This window comes from Rattus norvegicus, chromosome 4 (genome assembly GCF_021556685.1).
Source record: "Rattus norvegicus strain SHRSP/BbbUtx chromosome 4, alternate assembly SHRSP_T2T, whole genome shotgun sequence".
Lineage (NCBI taxonomy): Eukaryota > Metazoa > Chordata > Mammalia > Rodentia > Muridae > Rattus > Rattus norvegicus.
The window spans coordinates 57,934,065-57,955,927 of record NC_141537.1 but is presented as its reverse complement, the minus strand read 5'-3'; the positions used below and the strand labels follow the sequence as shown (position 1 = coordinate 57,955,927).

The 21,863-nt window shown below is 43.3% G+C and overlaps 1 protein-coding gene across 3 annotated transcripts in view; it reads right to left on the bottom strand.

Annotated features, from left to right (window-relative positions):
• The window catches only part of Snd1 (staphylococcal nuclease and tudor domain containing 1), a 399,105-nt gene that overhangs the window by 350,764 nt on the left and 26,478 nt on the right, over positions 1-21,863 (bottom strand). For all 3 annotated transcript variants that reach the window (NM_022694.2, XM_087659177.1, XM_087659178.1), the window contains 7 exon segments: positions 1,677-1,783; positions 3,025-3,183; positions 3,758-3,849; positions 4,536-4,696; positions 6,773-6,851; positions 9,963-10,083; positions 17,110-17,259. In NM_022694.2, the coding sequence (NP_073185.2) occupies positions 1,677-1,783; positions 3,025-3,183; positions 3,758-3,849; positions 4,536-4,696; positions 6,773-6,851; positions 9,963-10,083; positions 17,110-17,259 (869 nt within the window).

The window sequence follows — 21,863 nt, the reverse complement described above, 5'->3', positions numbered from 1 at the left end:
GGGGGAGCGATGCTGTCTTAATGTGTTCATGACTAAGTGGGTACATGTACAGCAGGAGAGCGAAGCTTTCTGAGAGCAGCACTGCAACTGTCCTAGGCAGCACGAAAACAGAAAAGATGAAGGATGAAGGAGCTGTAACATACGGTAAGAATTCCCACAGAAAGCACGTAATTGTACCCACAACGCATGGAGCTCAGATATGCAACGAAGGACGGCAGATAAGCGATCAAACATTAAGGTATGATTTGCATTCTCTGGTCTAAGCCTGTTTTGCAGTAACTCTCTTTAAAAAACAATCTATAATCTCCTACAGCTGTTAGAAAGCATAGATATTATTCTAATTGTACTCACTTTCTTCAAAAACAAGCTGGAACTTAAAAAAAATGTCAAGAAAATTTATCAACCAAAATAACGTAGAACAGTAATGAGTAGAAAATAGAAGTTTCTGAACCAAAGCAAGAAAGAAAGAAATTGAGCATCACAGAATAATAAGTATTTGTAGTGCTTCATCTACAAGACTATTATATCTTTCCAATTTAATTATGGCACAATATACAACTTTTGAAAAATTAAGCAATCCCTCTCCTTTTCATCAAACAATATACACTTGTCAGATATATCCTATCCAGTGTCTCAGATTAAAATATGTTTCCAGGGAAACTTACAAATGTACACTTATAGGGACAGGAGTTTGTAAATAAGAGTCCTCAGAAAATGCCTAACAAGTATAAGAATCATTCTTTTTTTTTCTCACCTGTACACATGAGTAGCAAAAAACAAATTAACACAACCACTGTAATGTTAAGATTCTGAGCTAAGGTTCCACGCCAGGGAGCTAAAGGATGGTCCACTGTCACAACTAAATTCCACTTCTGCTCGCCACTGTCCTGGAGTGGGAAACTCTGACTTGCGTGGCGATGTCCCCTTCGATTACTCTTGGACCCTGCTTTGTTTTCTCCCATCTGCCCCACCAAATGTGAGCTCAAAACACCTAGCTATACTTGACCTTGATATCCGAACAAGCTACCAACCTTTAAAATGTCCATTCATGTCTTCTGGGAGGTTTCCATCATCTCGGGAATGTATCAGCACTTACAATTAAACCACACTTTCAAATACATTAGGGCAATTGCCTATATGTCCTGGACCTAGTTTAGGAACCACAGGCTTTACCTCGCCATCACAGTTCTAAGCTTACCTGTTTGGAGCAGTTGATAAGCAATTCATTTCATCATTTTAAATACCTAAACCTATAACACTTGAGATGGAAACTTGGAGAAAAATGACTAAAAACCATTTAAAAAGTAAGTCAAGCAAGAAAAAAATGTCATACGGGCTGGCAAGAAGGTTCAGCAGGTAAAAATGCTTGCCACCGAGCGTGAGGGCCTGAGCTCACTCCCCATGTGGTGGAAAGAAGGAACCGACTCAACCCAAACTGTTCTGTGCCTTCCACACACAGCGGCATGGGCACACTTACATGCATACACTCAGCCCTGACTCCCAGGCATTAAACTAGTGTGGACCTAAACTGAAATATGTGAGTCACTCCACAGGACAACCATGCTACCCCTTCTCTCGGGATTTCCCAATTCCCTTACTGAATAGAACAGGAAGGGTGAGACGATGGCCGGCTTCTTTCCCTGAAACACTTAGCAAGGTGCCCTGGCAGGACTTACCTCTCAGCTGCCCTCAGCTTTTCTGCACCCCGGGTGTAAACTGCAATTGACCAGTCCACACAGCGGGCAAAACCTTCCTTCAGGAGGAGTTCAGTGATGTTACCATTCTAAGAGACGAGGCACAAGAGAAGACAGACACAAATCATACACTGTTGCACCAAGAAATCAGTTTTCTGTTTCTGACATTGCAAATGCAGCCACCGTCTAGCTGGTACTTCAGTTTTTCTAAAATGGCAATAGTAGTTTCTCTGAGAAATCACACCTTAGACTCGGGATGCTACTGAGGCTCCTCTCAGCAGCCTGCCCTCATGTCCCAACAACACCCAGCAGAGAAACTCTACCTAACAGGAGCAGAGCAAATGTCAGAGGCACTGACCGCACGGAAGTGACATTTCAGTAGTTCTTTTGTGGCAGAGGAGGGTGTTAATCTTTAGAAGAGATTATACCTTATTCTTTTCTCCCTCTGAGAAGCAGCACTTCCTCCCCTTTCCATCAGCAGAAAGCTGAAGAGCAGACTGCACGAGCCGCATTCTGCCTGGTGGATAACAGTTCATATTCTTCTCTGACACAGAACCTTCTGGCAGGCATGGCCAGAGAGTCAGCACTCCAGAAGAAACAGACATGACCTTGGCACCCTGCAAACCAAGCCTCCCTGCCTACCACAGCTGCCATTTTGGGAGTCATCTAGCTGGGAAAGTAACAGTAGATTAACTGTGTGTTACATCTCCATTATAATGGTGGAAATCCACTTGGTTCTCACAAAGCAAGGTCATTACTTGTGCAAGAACATCACATCTATGAGAGCGCACAACAGGCTCAAATTCCCAACAGTCACAACTATAACAACATAAAAAATTAAAAATAAAAACCCAAAGCCATAGTTTCCACTCAAAACAGAGTTCGGAAGGAACTATTAAAGATCAGAATATGGGAATTCTTCCATGTGTCAGTCTCCTCCTGATTGATGTGTCAGTACTCAGGATAGCTGACTTCTAGACCTGCACATGAAGCTCCCAGTGCTATTCCCAGCCCTCAACTGGCAATGGCAACGTCCGGACTCAAGCGTTTCCCTCTATGAGGCCAGGAACACTTGAGATGAACGTCCTAAAATCCCGATGCACCGATCTGTGCATGACTCCATGACAGACGGTACCTGCTGCACCAAAAGCTCTCGAGTCGGTGGGTAATACAATACACACAAACCTGCCAAGATGTGAAAGCTCTCGAGTCGGTGGGTAATACAATACAAACTACCCTGCCAAGATGTGAAACCCTGCTAAAGAGAGAAGCAGTGCAAACTGATAAATGCACAGCAGACCCACTGACCCAGGCCACACTGCACACTCACTGGATGAAGGATGGTGCCCAGAATGTTCTGATTATGGCAGCTCTCCAGAATGATCTGAACATCTCTCTGAAGCAGTCGAGACTCCGTGAAAAACTTGGCTTCTGCAGCGAAGGGCTCTGGTGTTTCACTACCATCTGTTTCTCGACGAAAGGTTGGGCACTAAAGGAAAGTAAGATCAGTGAGGAATGAAGCTTAAGGGGAGAGCCAGTGACCCCGCCCACATCAGGCTCCCAGGGGCGGGAGGACCACAGTCTAAACTCAGAGTCCGAAACACTGCTCTTTGACCATCTTTAAAACACCAGGGCAATTAAGTTTTTCATTAAAGACAAATGAAATACACCATGCTGATCATTTTACCTCCTTTAAAACTGTCCCTTTACAGAGAAACAATCTGGCAGTTCCTTGCTCTCAATCCTGATTTTTAAACACACATGGATAGTGTGCGTAAAATAAATTCATATCTACGAAGCTTCAGAGTCACTCACAAATCCTTCTCCTTATTCCTAGCTTCATATCTCCAACAGTGCCCCACAGCAAACAGACCTTGATTACTTTAAACCTAGTAAAACTGTCTCTCTATAAAGTTCAAACCAAAGTAAGTATGAAATAGTCTCGCCAACGGCTCCTAGAAGGAAGAAAAGTATATCCAAATTCCCCAGATACAGAAATCTACCCATCAACAAACACTCCCACAAACCCCAAACCCACTGTGTAGCCCAGTGTGTGGTCTAACCTTAATCCCTGACAGCATGACGGTAACAAGGTAGTGATCCGGAAGGAGCAGGGCCCGGACCACACTGCCGTCTCGAACATGCTCAATGATAGCTGAATGATGATAGAACAAACATTTTTGATCATTAGAGAAAATTGGTCCAGGATTATACATGCCCAACCTACCTGCACCTAACCCATCTCCTTCCCCAAAACCCGAGAAGCCTCCCTCAAAAACTAGAAAAACTGACGGATCAGGAAGGCTCACCTGAGTGAGTACAGGAGAACACAGATCAAACCTGCTTCTCTGTCTTTTGGACCTCCTGAGACTTCCTGCACCTCTACTCTCCAAAATCTAGAATGCTCACAAAATAACTAATAACCCTCATTGGTCTTGCTTATGTTGTTCTAAATCAGTAATCAATAAGGGCCCCAAGGAGCAAATACATACATAGCATATAAACATGTTCATAAGTTTACATGTATGTGAAATGTTTCTCCCTCCAATTTCAGCGTGAGTCTAAGTAGCCTTAAGAGAACAGAATTTACACAATGTGCAAAATACTAACAATTTACCATGAGCAACAGTACAGGGCTAGCCTCAGCAATACATGGCTGTAGTAAGCATTGTGAACCAATTCAAAGCCCCTTCTCTAAATGTTCTTTAACCCTTAAGGATTCCCTTTGGATACTAAATAAGCAAAAGAAAGACTCGCTGGATCTTATAAACCCCAAGAATCAAAGAAAGCAAACAGAAAGAAATCACCCTGAGTCTGTCTGCCTTTTACTGCCATCCTCACCATTGACAGGCTTCTGGTGGTGTGAGTCCACAAAGTGCCTTGGGTTCTCAATGGTGTACTTGAGGTCCCGGATGGTGTGTGACCCGTTCCCCTCACTCCACATCCCTTTCTTCGATGCCTTTGCTTGTTCCTCGCATTCTGAAAGCCGGTTCTGCTCTGGGCTGGGACATGAAAGGCAAAAAAAGTGTGGTTAATGGTTCAAACAGAGCTATGTAGCTCTTGGCCAACTGGTTTCTTCAGTATCTTCTCCCCTAAAGAGAACAAGGCATTTGTTTAACCAGAAAAATCATCAGAAGTACAATTTACAAATTCCAAATTTGTTCCTTCAAAGGACAGATGAGATTCTAAGAACATTTAATGAGAGGCCCAACAGAACACACAGTCCTTCTGCCAGAGGGTAGAATAGAACAAGTTAAGGGCTCCAAGGGGAGCCACTCCAGGGGGTGCAAATTCATTTAAGCATCCTAGATTCCAGAAGCCAGGCCCAGCTCAGCAGGGTATAGCAGGGAAGGTGACTAAGAACCACCCTTAATGCCTTCTCCATCCACAGAGGGGGTTAGGGGGCAGCTGCAGGGCACAGTGCTGTCAGATAATATTGGCTCAAAGTTGCTTAGACTTCCAACAAGGCCAGCTAGACAACAGGCAGTTTGAAAATAAGGCCTCTTCCTTCACCGAAGGAAGCCACTAGTAGAACCGCCCAAGCGGAAAAGATAAAAGAAACAATAACTTCTTAAGGGGGAAAGACTCAGTACAGAAACGACCGCTCACTTGTCCATCTGAACTAGATGTAGGACCATCCACAGCCATATACACATGGAATTTCCTCTCGGGGTCTCTAGGAATTTCTGTCTAAGCAAGCCTGCCCTAACATTTCCCAAGCTGAAAGCTTCTGGTCCTTTCTTCCTCCTCTTCACCCAAAACATAACTAAAGGATTCAGATATCCAAGGTCACAGTTAACTAGGATTAATGAGGCTGTGGGGGTGGCATAAGTAGAAGCGAATGAAAACACTAAGAAGAGGCAGCTTTAGGTCTAGAGGGATTGGTACTTGTTCTGGTGGCAGCAGTACAAAATGGTTACAGGGGTTTTCTTTATTCCACTTGCAAACTGAATTCAAAAAAAACAAAACAAAACACTGCAACAGTAATCATGCCAGTAATTGTCCTTAAGTTAGAACTGTGGCATGCTTCCAAAAACACCACCTAAAAACAAATGTCTCAATTCAACCAATTCCCACAGACACACAACAACAATTACAGAGTCCAGCAAAAGTCTCTTAACAATCAGACAGGACCACAGGTACACAGCGAGTGACCTGGCCCCAGAACCTCAGAGGACAGAGCCTTTGGCTCACGCTCATCATGTGTGCACCGCTGCAAATATTTATCCAAAGCTTTTTCTTCAGCTACTGCACTTATAACTTACCCAGGACTTAATGGTTTAAACAGCATGTTTATAGCCTCCAAATTACTGATGGAGAATATCACTTTTCAGAGACTAAAGTGTTAATTAAAGTCAGCTGCAATCCACCCTACTGAGAACCCTAGTGAACTTGAACATGATTTATATTCTAGAAGCCTTACATATATAACTTCTAATAAGTTCACACTGCCGTTGGCTAGACATATGTTTTTATTAATGAAGTATCTGCAGATTCAAGACCACAGGCTCAGAAAAGAGAGGTTTTACCAACCTTCAAATCCAAGCAACCGTAGTCCTGTCAGTGAAGCAGATTCCAAGCAGAATCTTTCTTTCTTTCCTCCTTTTTCCCTGAAGTGTTCCTTACACTGATGCGACGTCACATCTTTTCATTGTCTGTCTCCCATTAGAATGCTAGCCCAGCCTAAGTCTATTCACTGCTATACTCTCTGAATAGAATATCGACTGATACACAGTTGAGGCTCGATAAATATTTGGGTTGGCTGGATCGGGAATACTCTGGAATGGCATATCTACGGTCTAAGATCCAATAAGTCAAGAACATAAGCAAACAAACAAACAGCTGCCTAGCCTCCAGGCCTGGTGTTGGAGGTATACACAAACCAAATGCCATCAGGAAATGTTAGTGACCTCCTGACTCGAAACAATCCCTCAGCAAGATCTCAGAAGACACTGAAGCATCCGCAGTTACGCACTTTGTAAGAGAGAACAAAAATGACACGAAACAAAACAGTTTATCGTGGCTACCAACTTCTTGGTGCCTCAAAAAAGAATGTCCTGAGAGTGCTGCATACTTACTTATTGGCTCTCATGCCTTCTCTCCGGGAGGCCAAGCCTTCTGCGACTAGCGACTCTGCAATGTTTTCCCCATTAGTATCTGAGGGAGAAAATTAACCACATTAGTATCTGAGGAAGGAAATGAACCACAAAAGCCAAACCTGCCTCTGCCAGCAACAGCACAGAGGATGGACCATTTTCATGCTTACTCCTCGGGAGAGGGATGCTGTGGAGAAAGGTACTGGCAGAGGTGCAGCACTGAGCTTCTCAGAAAACTTACCAAACATTTAGTCTTGGAATAATCTTCCTTTCCAGGACTTTGTTTCTAATTTTCTAAAGTATTCCTAGGCCAAAACAACCTTGGAAACCACAGGAGACTGACATACATGGCAGGTAGCTCTGTAGAATGATGAGACCCTATTACTGAACACAAACTCAGCTTCATGGTGGCTTGGAAAAGTTCTCTCAGAATCCTGTTTTCCTCCCAAAAGCAGGGCTTGCACTTGCCCCACTGGTTCTTGTGAGAATGAAGTAATGCAAACCATCAACACAGCGCCAAGACAGGAATTAGGAAGATGCAGATAAACTCCTTCAGTGCGTCCATCACACCTATGCCACAAGGTCCAATTCCTCTCCACATCATATTCTAGACTCCAGGGGACACCAAGACAAGCCACCCAGCTTAAGACTAAGAGGACAGTGTCTCTTAGCCTTAGATTCTTTCACAGAGCAGACATCAGAACAGGCAAGAAAAAGATGATAAGCATAAAACCTAACCTGATTAAGGTTCCTCCTGAGCACCTGAAACATGAATTACATTTCCATATTACTGAGAAGGTGTTAGTCTTGGTCTGTCTCTCAATCCTTGTCAGCTATAACAGTAAAGGAAGACATCTCCGCCATAATCACTGCATAAAAACCTTTAACATGGCAGACAGCAAGCTCCCAGACAAACTGTAACAGATCAGTCTGGTTGACAGGTAACATCAGCACAGAATTTCATTCAGGAAGAGTTTTACCTGGTACATTAACCATATCCTTACTTCCTCACGCACTAACAAGCCCATGTGCATACATATACACACACACGCACATACCTCTAAATGCCTCGCCATTAGAAGACCAACGTTACAACAAAGACATTTCCTTTTTCTACAATAAATGTTGAGGACAATTTTTATACAAAGGACTCTCATGTTCTGCAGCTAAGCACCTGGCCCTTTGCCCTGAGGTTACTATTGAATTCAAACACAGATCTTACTAGTGCTAGTAAATACTACAATGGTTTCCTCAAAACACAAGACTTCTAGAGTGGAAAGTCAAGCCAGAGATGCAGCAGTGAGGAAAAGCTGAGTACTGAGATACAAAACCTCAGAAGATAGAAAGGAACGGAGCCCAGGCCCACTGTCAACAACTTCCTGTTACAGAGCACGCTGAAATGCTCTAACTTTTAGAAAGTAAGTTCTCAAAGGTGATGGTTAATCTTCTTTGGCAACTTAACCAGACGTGGATTCACCCAGGAGCCACAACTCCAGGTGTGGTTCTGAGGAGTTTCCAGAGGCGTGAGAAGTAATACCCAACCCAGAATGCGAGTGGCTCCATTAGGTGGAGGCCCTGTCTACATAAAAAGCTGGGTGCCAGCATTCATGCCCCATCCTTCATGGTCAGAGGTGAAATGTGGCTGGCCACTTCATGGTCCTGCTGCACAATCTTCCCAGCTACGATGGACTGTACAGATCTTTACACTGTCAAACCAAAGCCGCTGTCTTCAAGAAAACATAGACTATTTCTCATGAAAGGAGAAAAATACATTCCCTTAGACTGAACCTTCAAAGGTTCTATCACAAAATGTGATAGAAAGCGAAGAAAAGTAAACATGTCTATAAGCCAAGGATCTCAATCTCACATACTTATCAAATTACAAATATAAAAGAGTCACAGCTCAGTATCATTCGGAACCTGGTAGATTAACTATCTTCTCTTCAAAAGTCAGAGGAGCAAGCCTTGGTCACACACCTGAAATCCCAGCACTCAGAAGGCAGAGGCACTAAGTTCCAAGTCAGCCTCATCTATATAGCAAGTTCCAGCCCAATAAGTCAAGAGTCTTATCATCCTTCTACAGTAAGCTATAGGCTAACCACAAGTTCTACCCCCCCCTCCCTCCATAAGTGCAATGGAACTGGGCAAGAGGCCACGTTGTCATTCTCAATTCACTTTTCTAACTTTTTTCTAAAACTTGCTCAGTCTAAATGGGATGTCATTAGCTTTACTTTCTAATGCTAGCCTAGAGTCAACACTGACTACTCAAACAGATAACCGTAAGTCGCTATGGTATTAGAAAGACTTCTAATTAATTAAGCACAGAAAGCTTAATAAAGAGAAAAATCTGCTCCAAAACTGTCCATATATACCTAGCTCTTGTCTAGAAAATTAAGTCTTTCATTATCCTCGAGTTTTACACTCTCTACATCCAACCCAAAGATCACAAACTCTAGTGTCCTATGAATCATTTGACCTAGCTAAAAACACACGAGTGTGCTCACACAAAGTTAAATTCAAGAGTGTGCTCACACAAAGTTAAATTCAAACACTTAGAAATGAAGAAACGGGGTTGGGGATTTAGCTCAGTGGTAGAGCGCTTGCCTAGCAAGTGCAAGGCCCTGGGTTTGGTCCCCAGCTCTGAAAAAAAGAAAAAGAAATGAAGAAACTAGGGCCTACAGAGGCAAGTGGTAAAAGAATACAGAATAAGAAAGTCAGACATCTAGCCTCATCTATCCAATTCCAAGACCTGTTTTCATTCTATTTTATTTCAAACCATGAGACAGATTTTAAAAATAACAATTGTCCCCAAACAGATCTTTTGCTAAAGAGTCCCCCAAAAGAGGAGAAAAGCCATGAGATAGAAGAATGCAGAACAAAACACAGGAAATCTACAGGAATTCAATTAACACTCTGACCCCAGAACAAGGAGCTGCTGAGTGGCCTCTATGGGAAGAAGAATGCTGCCGGCCCTACACCAAGCCAAGAAAGCCCAGTGATAAACAAGGACCAGGGCTGCTAGAGGAGCCCAGCAACAATTTCCATACAAACCACACCAACTGGCCTAGAGTTATGGCCACGGAGGCACATACTGGCCTTCTGCCACATAAAAACTGATCTTGGATGAACTTTAGGCTCCAAGACAAACAAGTTCACTCTTCTTGCTGCCCACCTTTTCCAAGGTAGATCATTCCATACTCTCGTCCTTGGGGAGTCTTGTTTTCTATCGTGAAACAGACTTCCTTCCCAATCAGCTTCTTGCGAAGGAACTCTCTAGCAGGAAATGCCCAGGGCTGAAAGACAAAACAGAACAAGTGTTACAGAAAAACTGCCTTCTCCAGATCCAAGCCAGCATCAAAGCAACTTCATGTCTTCGATATTTAGATACCTACCTCGATCTAGATAGGCCAAAGACAAAAAAAAACCACAACCAACTGTACACTTAGGTCCTCCTAAAAAGGGCCTAGCAGTTGGACTAACTAGCACAGGCACTAAACCAGGACTCGGCACTTCCAGACAGCAGCAGTAACACTCTCCTCACACTCTTGCTCGGTTATGGCTGACGTGTACAATTTTTGCCAATGTTTTTATAGCACTTAGCATGTGCCCTCCAGTGCTTGATTATTTTCCATAGATCATTCCAGTCCCTAAAATGGGAGGCCCCTCCAGGAACCACCTACCAGCGGAACATCATGAATAACTACTACCGCATCTGCCTGTCTCCCTCCAGTTTATAAGCACTTACTTTCCCTAATGCCGGTTCAAGGCAGAGCTGGCACGCTGACAAGCTTTTAGTGCTGGTACTACTTGGGAGGGAATCTCTGCTCCGGCAGGAGCCTTATTTATGTCATTTCCACCACCATTTCAAGAACAGCAATAAAGTTTAGAGAGCAGTCCCTAAAATGTTTCCTCTTCTACTTCTACTCTGGTCTGAAACCTGGAATTTGGCCAGTGAAATGGCTCAGCAGGTAAAAGCTCTTGCTGTATAAGCCTGACAACGGACAATCCCCAACCCCATAGTGCAAAGAGAGGACAGATGCCTGAAAGCAGTCCTCTGGTCTCTAACACACATACACACACACATACACACACACACACACACACACACACACACACACACACACAGAGAGAGAGAGAGAGAGAGAGAGAGAGAGAGAGAGAGCAAGAGAGAAATACTATTAATAATAAACTCAGAAAAAAAATAGTATGTAAAGATCCTAGAATCTTGGGCAGACAGCAGTGGCAGCTCCTGGTAAGAAGCGCCTTATGAATGCCATGATGGTTCTTCCTGCTCACTCACTCAGGAAAGACACAAGCTGGGGGCACACATCCCATAATAGGAAATAGAGCCTTCACGTGAACAAGATAATGCACAAAAGGATGGTCTTGCCCACCTCAGCACAGCTAGGATGGCTCAGGTCTGTCCAACCCATAGTCCATGTGCAGCTGATGGTGGCTGTAAATGCTGCCCAATATACAACAGTAAACTGAGTTGAGACTCAGAATGTTCTCACGTATATGCGACTTTTCCCGATGGCATGGTTCTCAAGTGTTTACTTTGTAGATGACACTGTGTCACAATGTCTAGACATTTAACTATACATGCCTGTATAGTGAAAAGGAAAGTATTCCTCCTCATCTGACAGCCAGGGCCTCGCTCAGAGTCCCAACTTTCCTTAGGTCAGGAATGGAAGGGATGGACTCCAGGGGCACAACGGCATCCCACAGACTAAATGTCAATGTATAAAAGGGAACTTATCAAAAGGGAGCGACACTCTACGATTCCCATCTTCATGCACTGCCTGTTGTCATCCCTTCAAGACACACATAATAAAATGCAGTCTGTCAGTTAATGGCCAGAAAAAGGGCAGCTCCAATAACCTTTTCTATCCAGGAAGCCTATTTCATGAGGTCATTCAATAAACTTAGTAAAAATTTGAAAAATCCATATAACTTCCTAGAAGCTAGAAGCCAAAGTAACATGCAAGTCATGAAAAGTGCTGTTATTTAATCCCAATGGTGAGCAGCTCTCAGAAGAACCTGGATCAGGTAAGAAACCCAAACCAACCTCCAATGCATCTATCTGCTCTTCTCTCCTTAAAGCACCAACAAGCAAAGAGACTCTCACTCTTTTTTTTTAAGTTTAAAATAGAGTTTATTTATGGGCATGGGAGGGGTTATCGAGAAGGGAGTAGGGGCAGGGAAAGAGAGGGACAGAGAAGGGGGAGGGAGGGGAGGGGGGTGAGAGGAGGGAGAAGGAGGGGTGCTGGCTGGGAACACGTGAGGAAAGGGGGAAAGTTGTTAGGAGGGGGAAAGGGAGAGAAAGAAAGGGGGCAGAGAAAGAATTCTTACCATCACCTCACTTCCTAAAAATGAGAAAACACCACTCCCCAAAGTGGAGGCTGATATATGATTCCAATCATAAACAGAAAACAGATCTGAACCAACAGAATTGAGCCTCTTGTATTTTGACAACTACAGTGGTAAAAACTTCCTGAAAATGTACAGAACTACAGCTGTGTTCCCAACACGCTATAAGCAGCACATTAATACTCAAACCCCGGTAATGCGGTACCTTCTTAATACCCAAGAGCTCAGCAAGTGCTCCACAGGGAAGGAAGCACGCTTACCACAGGTAACAAACTCATGAAGGGTCAGTTCACAAGGAAATCTATCTCTAGCCCCTGTGAGAAATCCTCCAGTTTCTATCCACCACGAAGAAGCTCTCCAAAAGCTTTTAAGGCTTGCTCAAAGAGCATGCACTCTTACCCTCGTTTTACAGCTGATCTGTCACTAGCTGCTCAGGCAAAAGAAAATCACACTGGAGACCCTGAAATGAAATACACCTGATCCTATAGGGGAAAACACAAGCGACTGCAATCTTGTTTTCCAAAATCAGGCCTTCTACAAGTTTTGTTCTATTCAAAACTGGGCAATTTGTTACCAAATAAGCTACTAGCAACAACAAGGAGAAGAGACAACTCAAGAACTACACAGGCTAGAGTCTGTCACTCTTTACAAGGGAAAGTAAGGCAAGTGTCCATCCACGCAGCGTAGCCAGGGAGATGGTCTGTCCCAGTACAGCTGCTGGAGACAAGCCTTGGTCAAACGTCACAACAGTCTAGGAAGAACAGTCCTAGGGCATTCCAGAGTCCTTCCATGTAAGAAACAGTGCCCTTACGTAGTTGAGATTTGAACAACATCTTCTCTTCAGGGTGCCCAAGAGCAGACAGGGGACAGCCTGCTTTCACTGCTTAGACCCGAATAGAGTCATGATGTCTAAAATCATAAAATAGAATTTTTTAATTCTAGTCTTCTTTAGGTCAGACTCCTAAAACTACTGAGACGAGATCCAACCCAGAACAATGTTAGTAGGCAGCTAGAGACTTCGGTACATGGCCCGAGCTCAGGACTTCCTCCCTCTCTTCTCACTATCCCACTCTAGCACCTGGATACCCGCTCTCTACCAATTCAACCCTAAAGCCACAGCCAAGGTAGGACTAGGACATTCATTTCTGAATGTCTCCTGAAACCAGCACAGAACTTCACACACAGCAGGCTCAATTACTCCGTGGGAAATAAATATATAACCAGCACAGTGTCAGCCAATGCAATATCTAGGCTGCCCGCAGTAGCTAGGCAACGCTGGGGATTAGCCTGGCACAGGGCAGTGACGGCTGGGGACATACAAGGGCCCTGCTTTCATTTCCACAGGACTTATGAGAAAGCTGACTAGGGCTGAAAGAAGATACCAGGAGGGAAGGAAAAGAATAATCATATGAATGATATTTGGAGCCATGACACAAAGGAAACCAAATGAATAATGACATTCTTGATTCTTCTTGAATCTTCTAGACTCTTCTTCCTTAAAGAAAAGAGATAGACAACGTTCTCAAGGGGAAGCCTGGGAAGCTGGTGCCTCAGTGAGCAATTCACCAACCCAAAGAGAGCCACTCAGCTTCTTCTCTCATTTATTCAAGTGTACATTCACTGTGTACCTGTTCTGAGTCAGTGCTGACCAGACACAAGGACACAGAGAGGAGAAGAGAAGAGGTCCCTTTGGAAGAGTTCACAATCCAGGAGAGAAAATAAACAACTCTGAAATAAAATGCTGTGGGTGCTCTAGCAGCACAAAGAAGGAGCAGAAAAGGAAATGTTAGGGGCTGTGTCCAGTGGATGGTCACCAGGTCACACTGGTGGGGCAGCACTCCTGATGGGGAAAGCGAAATGAGAGAGCAGCCAAGGCAGAGGAGAATGTGTGAGAAAGACTGAGTGCTTTATCACCACTGGGCCCCATGACCACAGGTGCTTCAAGCCCTGTGATTGATGATCCAATACTGAACAGTCCTCCCTAAACACATACATATACATAGAGGAGCAACACTAAATCAACTCAGTGGTTATACTTAAGTGGGGCGTGTGTGTGTGTGTGTGTGTGTGTGTGTGTGTGTGTGTGTGTGTGTGTGTATAAAGAATAAGAGACCATGAATTTGAGGAGTTGGGAAGGGTGAAAACAAAAAGTTTAAAGGAGAGTATTCATATATGAAATCCTCAAAGATAATAAAGTAGTAAAATAAGTTTATTTCTTGAATTAGGAAGAGACTGGAAATCACAGTCGTCTTTCCACAGGTCGTGGTCTAGGTTGAGGCCTGCAGTTTAGTTTGTAAGAAGAAGAAGCACTAAAGTCTCTGAGAATAACAGTGAGCAAGAGTATGTAAATCTAGCTCAAAAACTCTAGAGGGTGATGGCACCCGCCTCAATCCTAGTACTTCAGCAGAGGCAGTAAGGCCAACCGTATCTACACAGGGAGTTCTGAGCAAGCCCCTGTCCAGAGGGAAAATAGGGATCTGAGACCTCTGGAGGACTTGTGAGGGGAAAGGAGAAGTCAGCATATTGTCTGGATGTCCCCAGCACAGTGAAAGAGCAGCTGGGTGTCTGGGAGAGACCGACTCCATCTCATAGATGGAGAACTTGAGAAGATGAAGCGCTAGACTCATGTCCAAGGAGGCGTGCCAGGCACCTCACATACTATCATTCCTGCCACACAAGTCTGCTCAGTCTCCTCCTGTTACACAGGACACAGCGACAACAGCTCAGAGCAGCCTTGTGCTTCTCTGACAGCCCCAGATATCCATCCGCAGACAAGGAAATGAAAACACAACCTTCTTAGAGGCCATACTGCCTCTCCCTTCTGTGGGGAAGAGCCTGATGACCTCTGAAAGAGGCAGCTCATTACCTCAGAAGCAATCAAGGAAGAGAAATGCTTCAAACGGTGGTTTGGCCATTTGATGCGCACTCAATGTTTGAAGAATGCTGAAACAGGTTTAATCTTCAGTACTTGAACTAACAGAGTGGTGATTACCAAACATGTATTAAGTACTTTGTAAAGCGCTAAGCACTTCATGTTTCCTTATTTAATCCTCATTGAGCAATCCAGAGGTAGATATAGACACTACATTAGTCTCAACACTTGTACTTAGTGATGGAGGACCAATGAGAAAGAACTGATTTTAATGTATTTAGTCATTATCTCTAGAATCTAACCAACTACTGCTGATAGAATAATTGTGGGTGATTTTTCTCCATCTTCATTATCTATAATGCTGTTTCACTATTGCCTTATTTAAAAAAAATACTATTAAAGATGAAAAGAACTAAATGCTTTCCTTAAATAAAAGCTGGTAAGCTCTTGCTTTTTCTTCATCATTTCCTTGAAAGGGAAAAGCAGAGACCAGCCAATTACTAATCTCCCCAAAGATACCAAGTTGGGGCAGAGAACTAATAATTAGGGGTCCAGAAATCCTGTTTCTGACCAGCAAAGCACAGCTAAAAGAATCAAGCACCAACAATTTCCAAGTGTAGAGACCAAGAAGCCTAAACCACACCAACTGGGATGGACACAGACAGTCAAAACTCAAATGGTGCAAGCCGCACAACGGGTATTAAAAGCTGGGGTGTAGGAGGTGAGGAGAGAGGCTCAGGAGTGTGGCCTCTCACAGCATAACACAAGGAGAAGCTACAAGCTGCCCAGAAACGGATGCAGCTAAACTGTTTAGAGCTGAGGAGATGGCTTAGCTGCTAGAGGCGCTTGCCACTAAGCCTGACTCATGAGTCCACACGGTAGGAGAGAACTGACTCCCACACTGGCCTCTTAACTTCACACATGAACCAATGCATAATGCATGCACACACGCACACACACAGGCACACACAAATACATTTAATAAAAATGGTAATAAAAATGCATGTTTAGAGCTGGGTTGTGGAGTGTTTGTCTACCACACATGATACCCTGGGTTAAACCACAATACCATACAAACCAGGCCTGACAGCAACATTCCTGTAGTTCTAAAACTCAGGAGGCAGACGCAGGAGGATCAGAAATTGAAAGTCATCCCATCCCCTGCTACGTAAGTCTGAAGCTTGGGCTACATGAGAACTTCTCACCAACAAAGACAGGGTGGGGAGTGGAGAGGAGAGAACTAGGCTGATCAGTAGCAGAGTGCTGGCCTGGCATGTGTGAGAGCCTGCATTCAAGTCCCAGCATTGCACCAAAAGAACAACAAAAAAAACAACCCCACCTCTTATTTCCATAAAACTTGAGTTTCATAAATTCAGATAGCTTTGGGGATACAGTAACAAAAGGCTAGTACTACCACTGACAGAAGGCTATCGTTTATGAAAATGTCACATTGATGTGACTTCAAAGCTATTTCCCAGGAGTGAGTGAAGCCTACCCAAAAGGACTAGGGATAGCCTTGAGACTGTGATTGCAATTAACTACTGTATAACGATTATTTCAAGAGCTGACTCTTGAGAGTAGCCAATCATGAGATGGAGAGTCAACTGGGAACTAAGCTTCTGGGCATGTCTGTGAGGGGCTGTCTTGATTTGATTATCTGAGATGGGAAGATTGCCCCACTGTAGAAGGCACCATTGCCTGGGCCAAGATCCTATGGTGTACAGGGGCAGGGAGTGACCTGAATGCAAGCGTCCATCCTCACATTCTGCCTCCTGGTTATTTTGATGTGGTCAGATGCTTTAAAGTTCCTCCTGCCTTGACTTCCTCGCCATGGTGGACTATAACCTTGAGTTCTGAATGAAGTATCTCTTCCTTCTTTATCAAAGAAAACTGAAAAGAAACTCAGACATGCAGTGTATGTATAATGGCAGATGTAAGCTACCAGAGAGATCCAGTCATCATGACAAAGTACTCACCATGAACAGAAAGAAAAAAAAAAAATAAGTGCATCAAAAAGAGGAGAGCAGGCTATCAATCAGGTCCCCACAGCCATAAAAAGCCCTGGAGAATCACCTACCTCATCTGGGGTATCTTTCCCATCTGGTTGCGTAGCAGCTGCCCGACGGGCGAGATTTCCAGCTCGAATGTTGCTGAGGTTGATCTGCCTCTCTGGAGGCGGACCGCCCCGGGGCTGCCCTCGGACAATGATGGCACACCCAGAGAGGACCTACACAGGTAATTAAAAAGGGAGAGAACGAATTAGTGATCTGGAAATAGCATCTCTAGAAAGTAACTCGTATGCTAATGAAGTGCCAACATCTAGATCAGAACTTTGTACTTCAGAGGCCCTCAAACATCTGTGAAATGATGAAGTGGTCAGAATTAATTGAGTTTTATAAGAGAAATACCTACATAGAGCCTTGGGCCAGATTCAAAAATGACTGACTCAAAAATGTAAGTAGGAATTAAACAAAAAGTAGAAAAGACATAAAATAAATAGACTGAGATAAAAAGACATAGGAGACGCGGAAGTTAATAACCTTTGTAATTTTATCCCAGCATGCACCAACACTGTTCTTTTCAATTATTAACAAGTTAATATATCCATATTTTCCATTCTGGAATGAGGCAAACTATAAACATCTAAAGAAAGAGAAAGTTAAAAGAAAGGAACTCCTACATAATCAGGGCCAGGCACAGGGGCCACCAAAGCATGTGCAACCATTGAATGAGAAATCCACAACTCCTGTCCTCTAAAAGCCCACATCCTAAACACTTAAGTCCCCTTCTCCCTAGTTCTGGCTAAGGAGCCAAAACAGAAACTACTCACAACTGTGAAAAGACCTCTGAAATTCAATACGTGAAAGGCCACAAAAGGAAAGATGTTAAGAGGTAAAGAGGCATGCTGTAAAAATGCAAGCTATGCAAACTGCCTCAGCTTTGTGAGGCCACTCTAACCGTGAGGTAGGCTCACTCTCTCTGAAAGATTCTCAACTCCATTCTTCAAAACAAACAACATCCACTGAAAGGTTAATGCAAAAGGCTGCAGGGTTTGGTCAATGGAGAGCACAGCTTGCATTAGATCCTTGTGAAGGAAGTTCACTCTGAAGCATTCTAAGGGGAGGATGCTTCCATACCCCCACTAGCATTCTCCATCTCAACCAATGCTTTAAATTGTGAAAAAGGATCATGAGTCAGAAAATGAGAGGAGTAAAATAACTGAGAGGCTACTATCCAATGGCTAGCACACCTCCAGAAATACAGGTCCCCAAAAGTGGTGGTTGGAATGGCAATGGCCCTATAGGCCCATAGAGAGTGGCACTACTAGGTGTGGCCTTTTGGAGGAAGTATGTCACCGATGGTGAACTTTGAGGTTTCAAAAGCTCAAGTCAAGCCTAGTGCCTCACTCTCTTTTCCAGCTGCCTGCTGATCAAAATTCAGAATCGCAGCTCCTTCTCCAGCACCATGTCTGCCTGCACACCATGCTTCCCTCCATAATAGATTAAACCTCTAAACTGTAAGTCAGGCCCAATTATGTCTCCTTTATAAACACTGCTGTGGTCACAGTGTCTCTTCACAGCAACAGAAACCCCAAAAGAGCCTCCATGTCCTTTCTACTCCGTTTTCTAATATCCACCATCACTCTATGAGAGAATCAACCCTTGCTCTCTTCTGCACACTTTCGTTCCATTCACATTAAGTGTCTTTAAGCAATAGAAGTTCATATTGTCTATTTTTAAGCTCTACTAGTTGAGTCTTCTATACAATGTCTTGTTTCTTTTACTAATTCTTTTTAGCACAATGCACCCACGCTGGTGTGAAATACAATTCATTTTCATGACTATGGTAATTCATTGTATGATATTATAATTGATCTAGCCACTCTACTACCTTTACATGAGAATTCCAAACAATACATAGATCCTAATTTTTTTTCCTTTTTATTTTTTAATTTTTTTTATTTTTTTTTTTGGAGGTGGGGGTTGTTACCCTAGCTGTCCTGAAACTCAGTCGACCACACTGGCCTCAAATTCAGAGATCTCTTGCCTCTGTCTCTCAAGTGCTGAGATTAAAGGCATGTTCCACCACCACCTTATTCCGTTATTTTTTAAATTAGCCCTCCAAGTTGATATCTCCTATACCTTAAGCACATAAGACCTTGGCCTAAATCACTCCACTGTGGCCACATCAGAATGCACAAGCAAAAACTTGTCCTTTCGATCCTGTTTACAAGATATTCTCTTCATTTTCATCCTTTCTTCCTTTTTAGACTTTACTTTTTATTCATGTGTGTCTTTGTGTCTGCATGTGACTATGTGCATGTATGCATAAACGTGCACTTGTACCCACAGGGGCTAGAAGGCATCAATGGGGCAAGAAGGCATCAATGAATCTGCTAGAGCTGAAATTACAAGCAGTATAAGTCACTAGGAGTGATTTTGGGTCTTCTGCAATAGCAAGAAGCACTCTTACCCCTGAGCCATCTCTCTAACCCTCATTGTGTAGTGGCCAAAGGTCAACATTAGTTTCTTTCTATCACTCTCCACTTTATTTTTTAAAGCAGGATCTCTTACAGAACCTGGATTTCAGTTGATTCTGCTGGATTCCCTAACCAACAAGCTGCAAGGATCCATCGGCCTGTCTCCACCTCCCCAGCTCTGGCTTTTTTACATGGTATTAGGGATCAAGTTCAGGTCCTTGTGCTTGTGCAGCAAGCACTTTACCGACTGAGCCACCTCTCCTTTCCCTTAAGATGCTCTCTCTATTCTTTATTTCTAAGTATAAGAATTGAAGACAATGGTCACCAATCCAACTTCCTAAAGGCTCATTCTTCCAGGCAGAAGAGACGGATATGGGCACAGCTTTCTTCTGAAATAGTCTCCCCAGCATTTGCCAATGGCACTGAAGGAGAGGCAGAGAAACAGTCTTCAAGACACTGCAGAAGAATAAAACACCTCTGATAAGAAAGGCTAGTTTCCCTCCTATTTATTAAAGGATTTGAAATCATTCAAGAGATACTATACCCTCCTTTGAAGTTTTCTACAACTCATTTTCCAACAACTGATAACTCCCTCCACTGGCCTTGTCAGCAGCTTTTACTGAAGTTTCCCCTCAGTAAAAATATTCTAAAGGGCTTCCCTTTTAAAGGTTTTCTACCCGATAAAACCAAGGGGGATATACCTAAGATATCTACATAAAACACAGAAAAGACTAAGGAAGGTCCTACAAAGCAGACTTTATTTCATATGGCATCATAAACATTAGCATTGGATTTTCCAAAGTTAATTCATTGATTGATTCACTTTTCATCAATACTTATTAAATACCAATGATAGGTGGGACTCTGCTCTAGACAAGCTGCATACTTCAGGGGAATAGAAGAGACAAAAGTTTCTGCTCCTGAAGAGCTGATGCTCAAGCGAGGAGACAAACAGTAACAACATATGCAAGGAAAACACAGCATTTATCATATTTTTAATTTCAGAGGAATAAAGACTGTAAAGAAACTGTCATGGGTAATTGAACTACCTTAGCTCCACTGACTGATTCATGTTACAAACTTTCATGAATACAGTAATTATCCTTAATTGCTAATTTATAGGGCATAGAAAACAAGTCATATGGTTACTGCTTTATCCAATTAGAAAAATAAAATGACATATTCTAGAAGAATCTCAGGACTACCTGCTGCAGCAGGAAGACTGTGAGGCCAACTGTCAAAATCAGTTTGACTGGGGTACGGATTTGACATTTCTCAGCTCTGCCTACACAGGTCGCAGAGAGATGTGGTAAGATTCAAAGGATCTGGCTTCAAGGCACAAGTCAGACAGCCACAGAGGCTGAACCAAAGCACTGAAAAGAAGAATGGGCATTCAAACTGTTCAAACCCACTTACAAGTTCACTAGGAAATTTACCTAGTGAAAGACTGAGGGTCACTAAATATTGCCCAGCAACAGAGCATGACATTAAATCTTCACTAGATTCTGATTTGGTACACTTAACACTTGAACATCCAGGCCATGCAAAAGTACACTCTCACTAGCTGTATTGATCTGATTGTACAGAAAACTCTTAAGTCTAAATACTGACCAGCATTTTTTCCAATTCAAAAGCAAAATCGCCTTGGTCCAAGAAAGGCATCTTACTGGTTCTGAGGAGAGGACCAGCCTCATGGGCACTTCTGCCTCTGAAGATATAAAAGGCATGTGACAAGGCAAAAATGACAACAGAAGGACTAATATAAAGGGTAAGGACCGGCTACTGAGGAGAAATAAAACAGGGCCCACACCACATCCACACATCTAACCAATGGGTTTTGAACAAAGATGCCTAGACAATTAAATGCAGAAGGAGTAGAACTTTCAATAAGAGGTGCATCTCAACAGCCACACTCAGAAGGAAGAAGTCTGATCTGCACCTCAGACTATAAACAAAAGGAATTCAAACAGCATCACAGTATGAAAACAGAAGTCAGACTTATAACAGAGAGAATAAAATCTGCATAACCTTGCATTAGATGATCATCTCTTAGCTAGGCACCAAAAGCACAAGGGCGGGTGGACAGGTAGGAGGGCAGGCGGGCAGGGAGGCGGGCAGGCAGGCGGGACTTAAGTCACAACTGGAAGTACTGTTTCAATAAACACTTAAGACCATAAAAACAAGGCTGGGGATAGAGTTCAGCTGCTAGGCCCTAAATTCAAATCCCAACATTGTAAGAAGTGAAGGTAGGAAGGGAATGGAATGGGAGAGTAAGGGGGGGACTGGGAGGGAGGAGGGGACACAGAGGGTGCAGTAGTTGTAATGCATATAGCTCAAAACTGTCTAATATC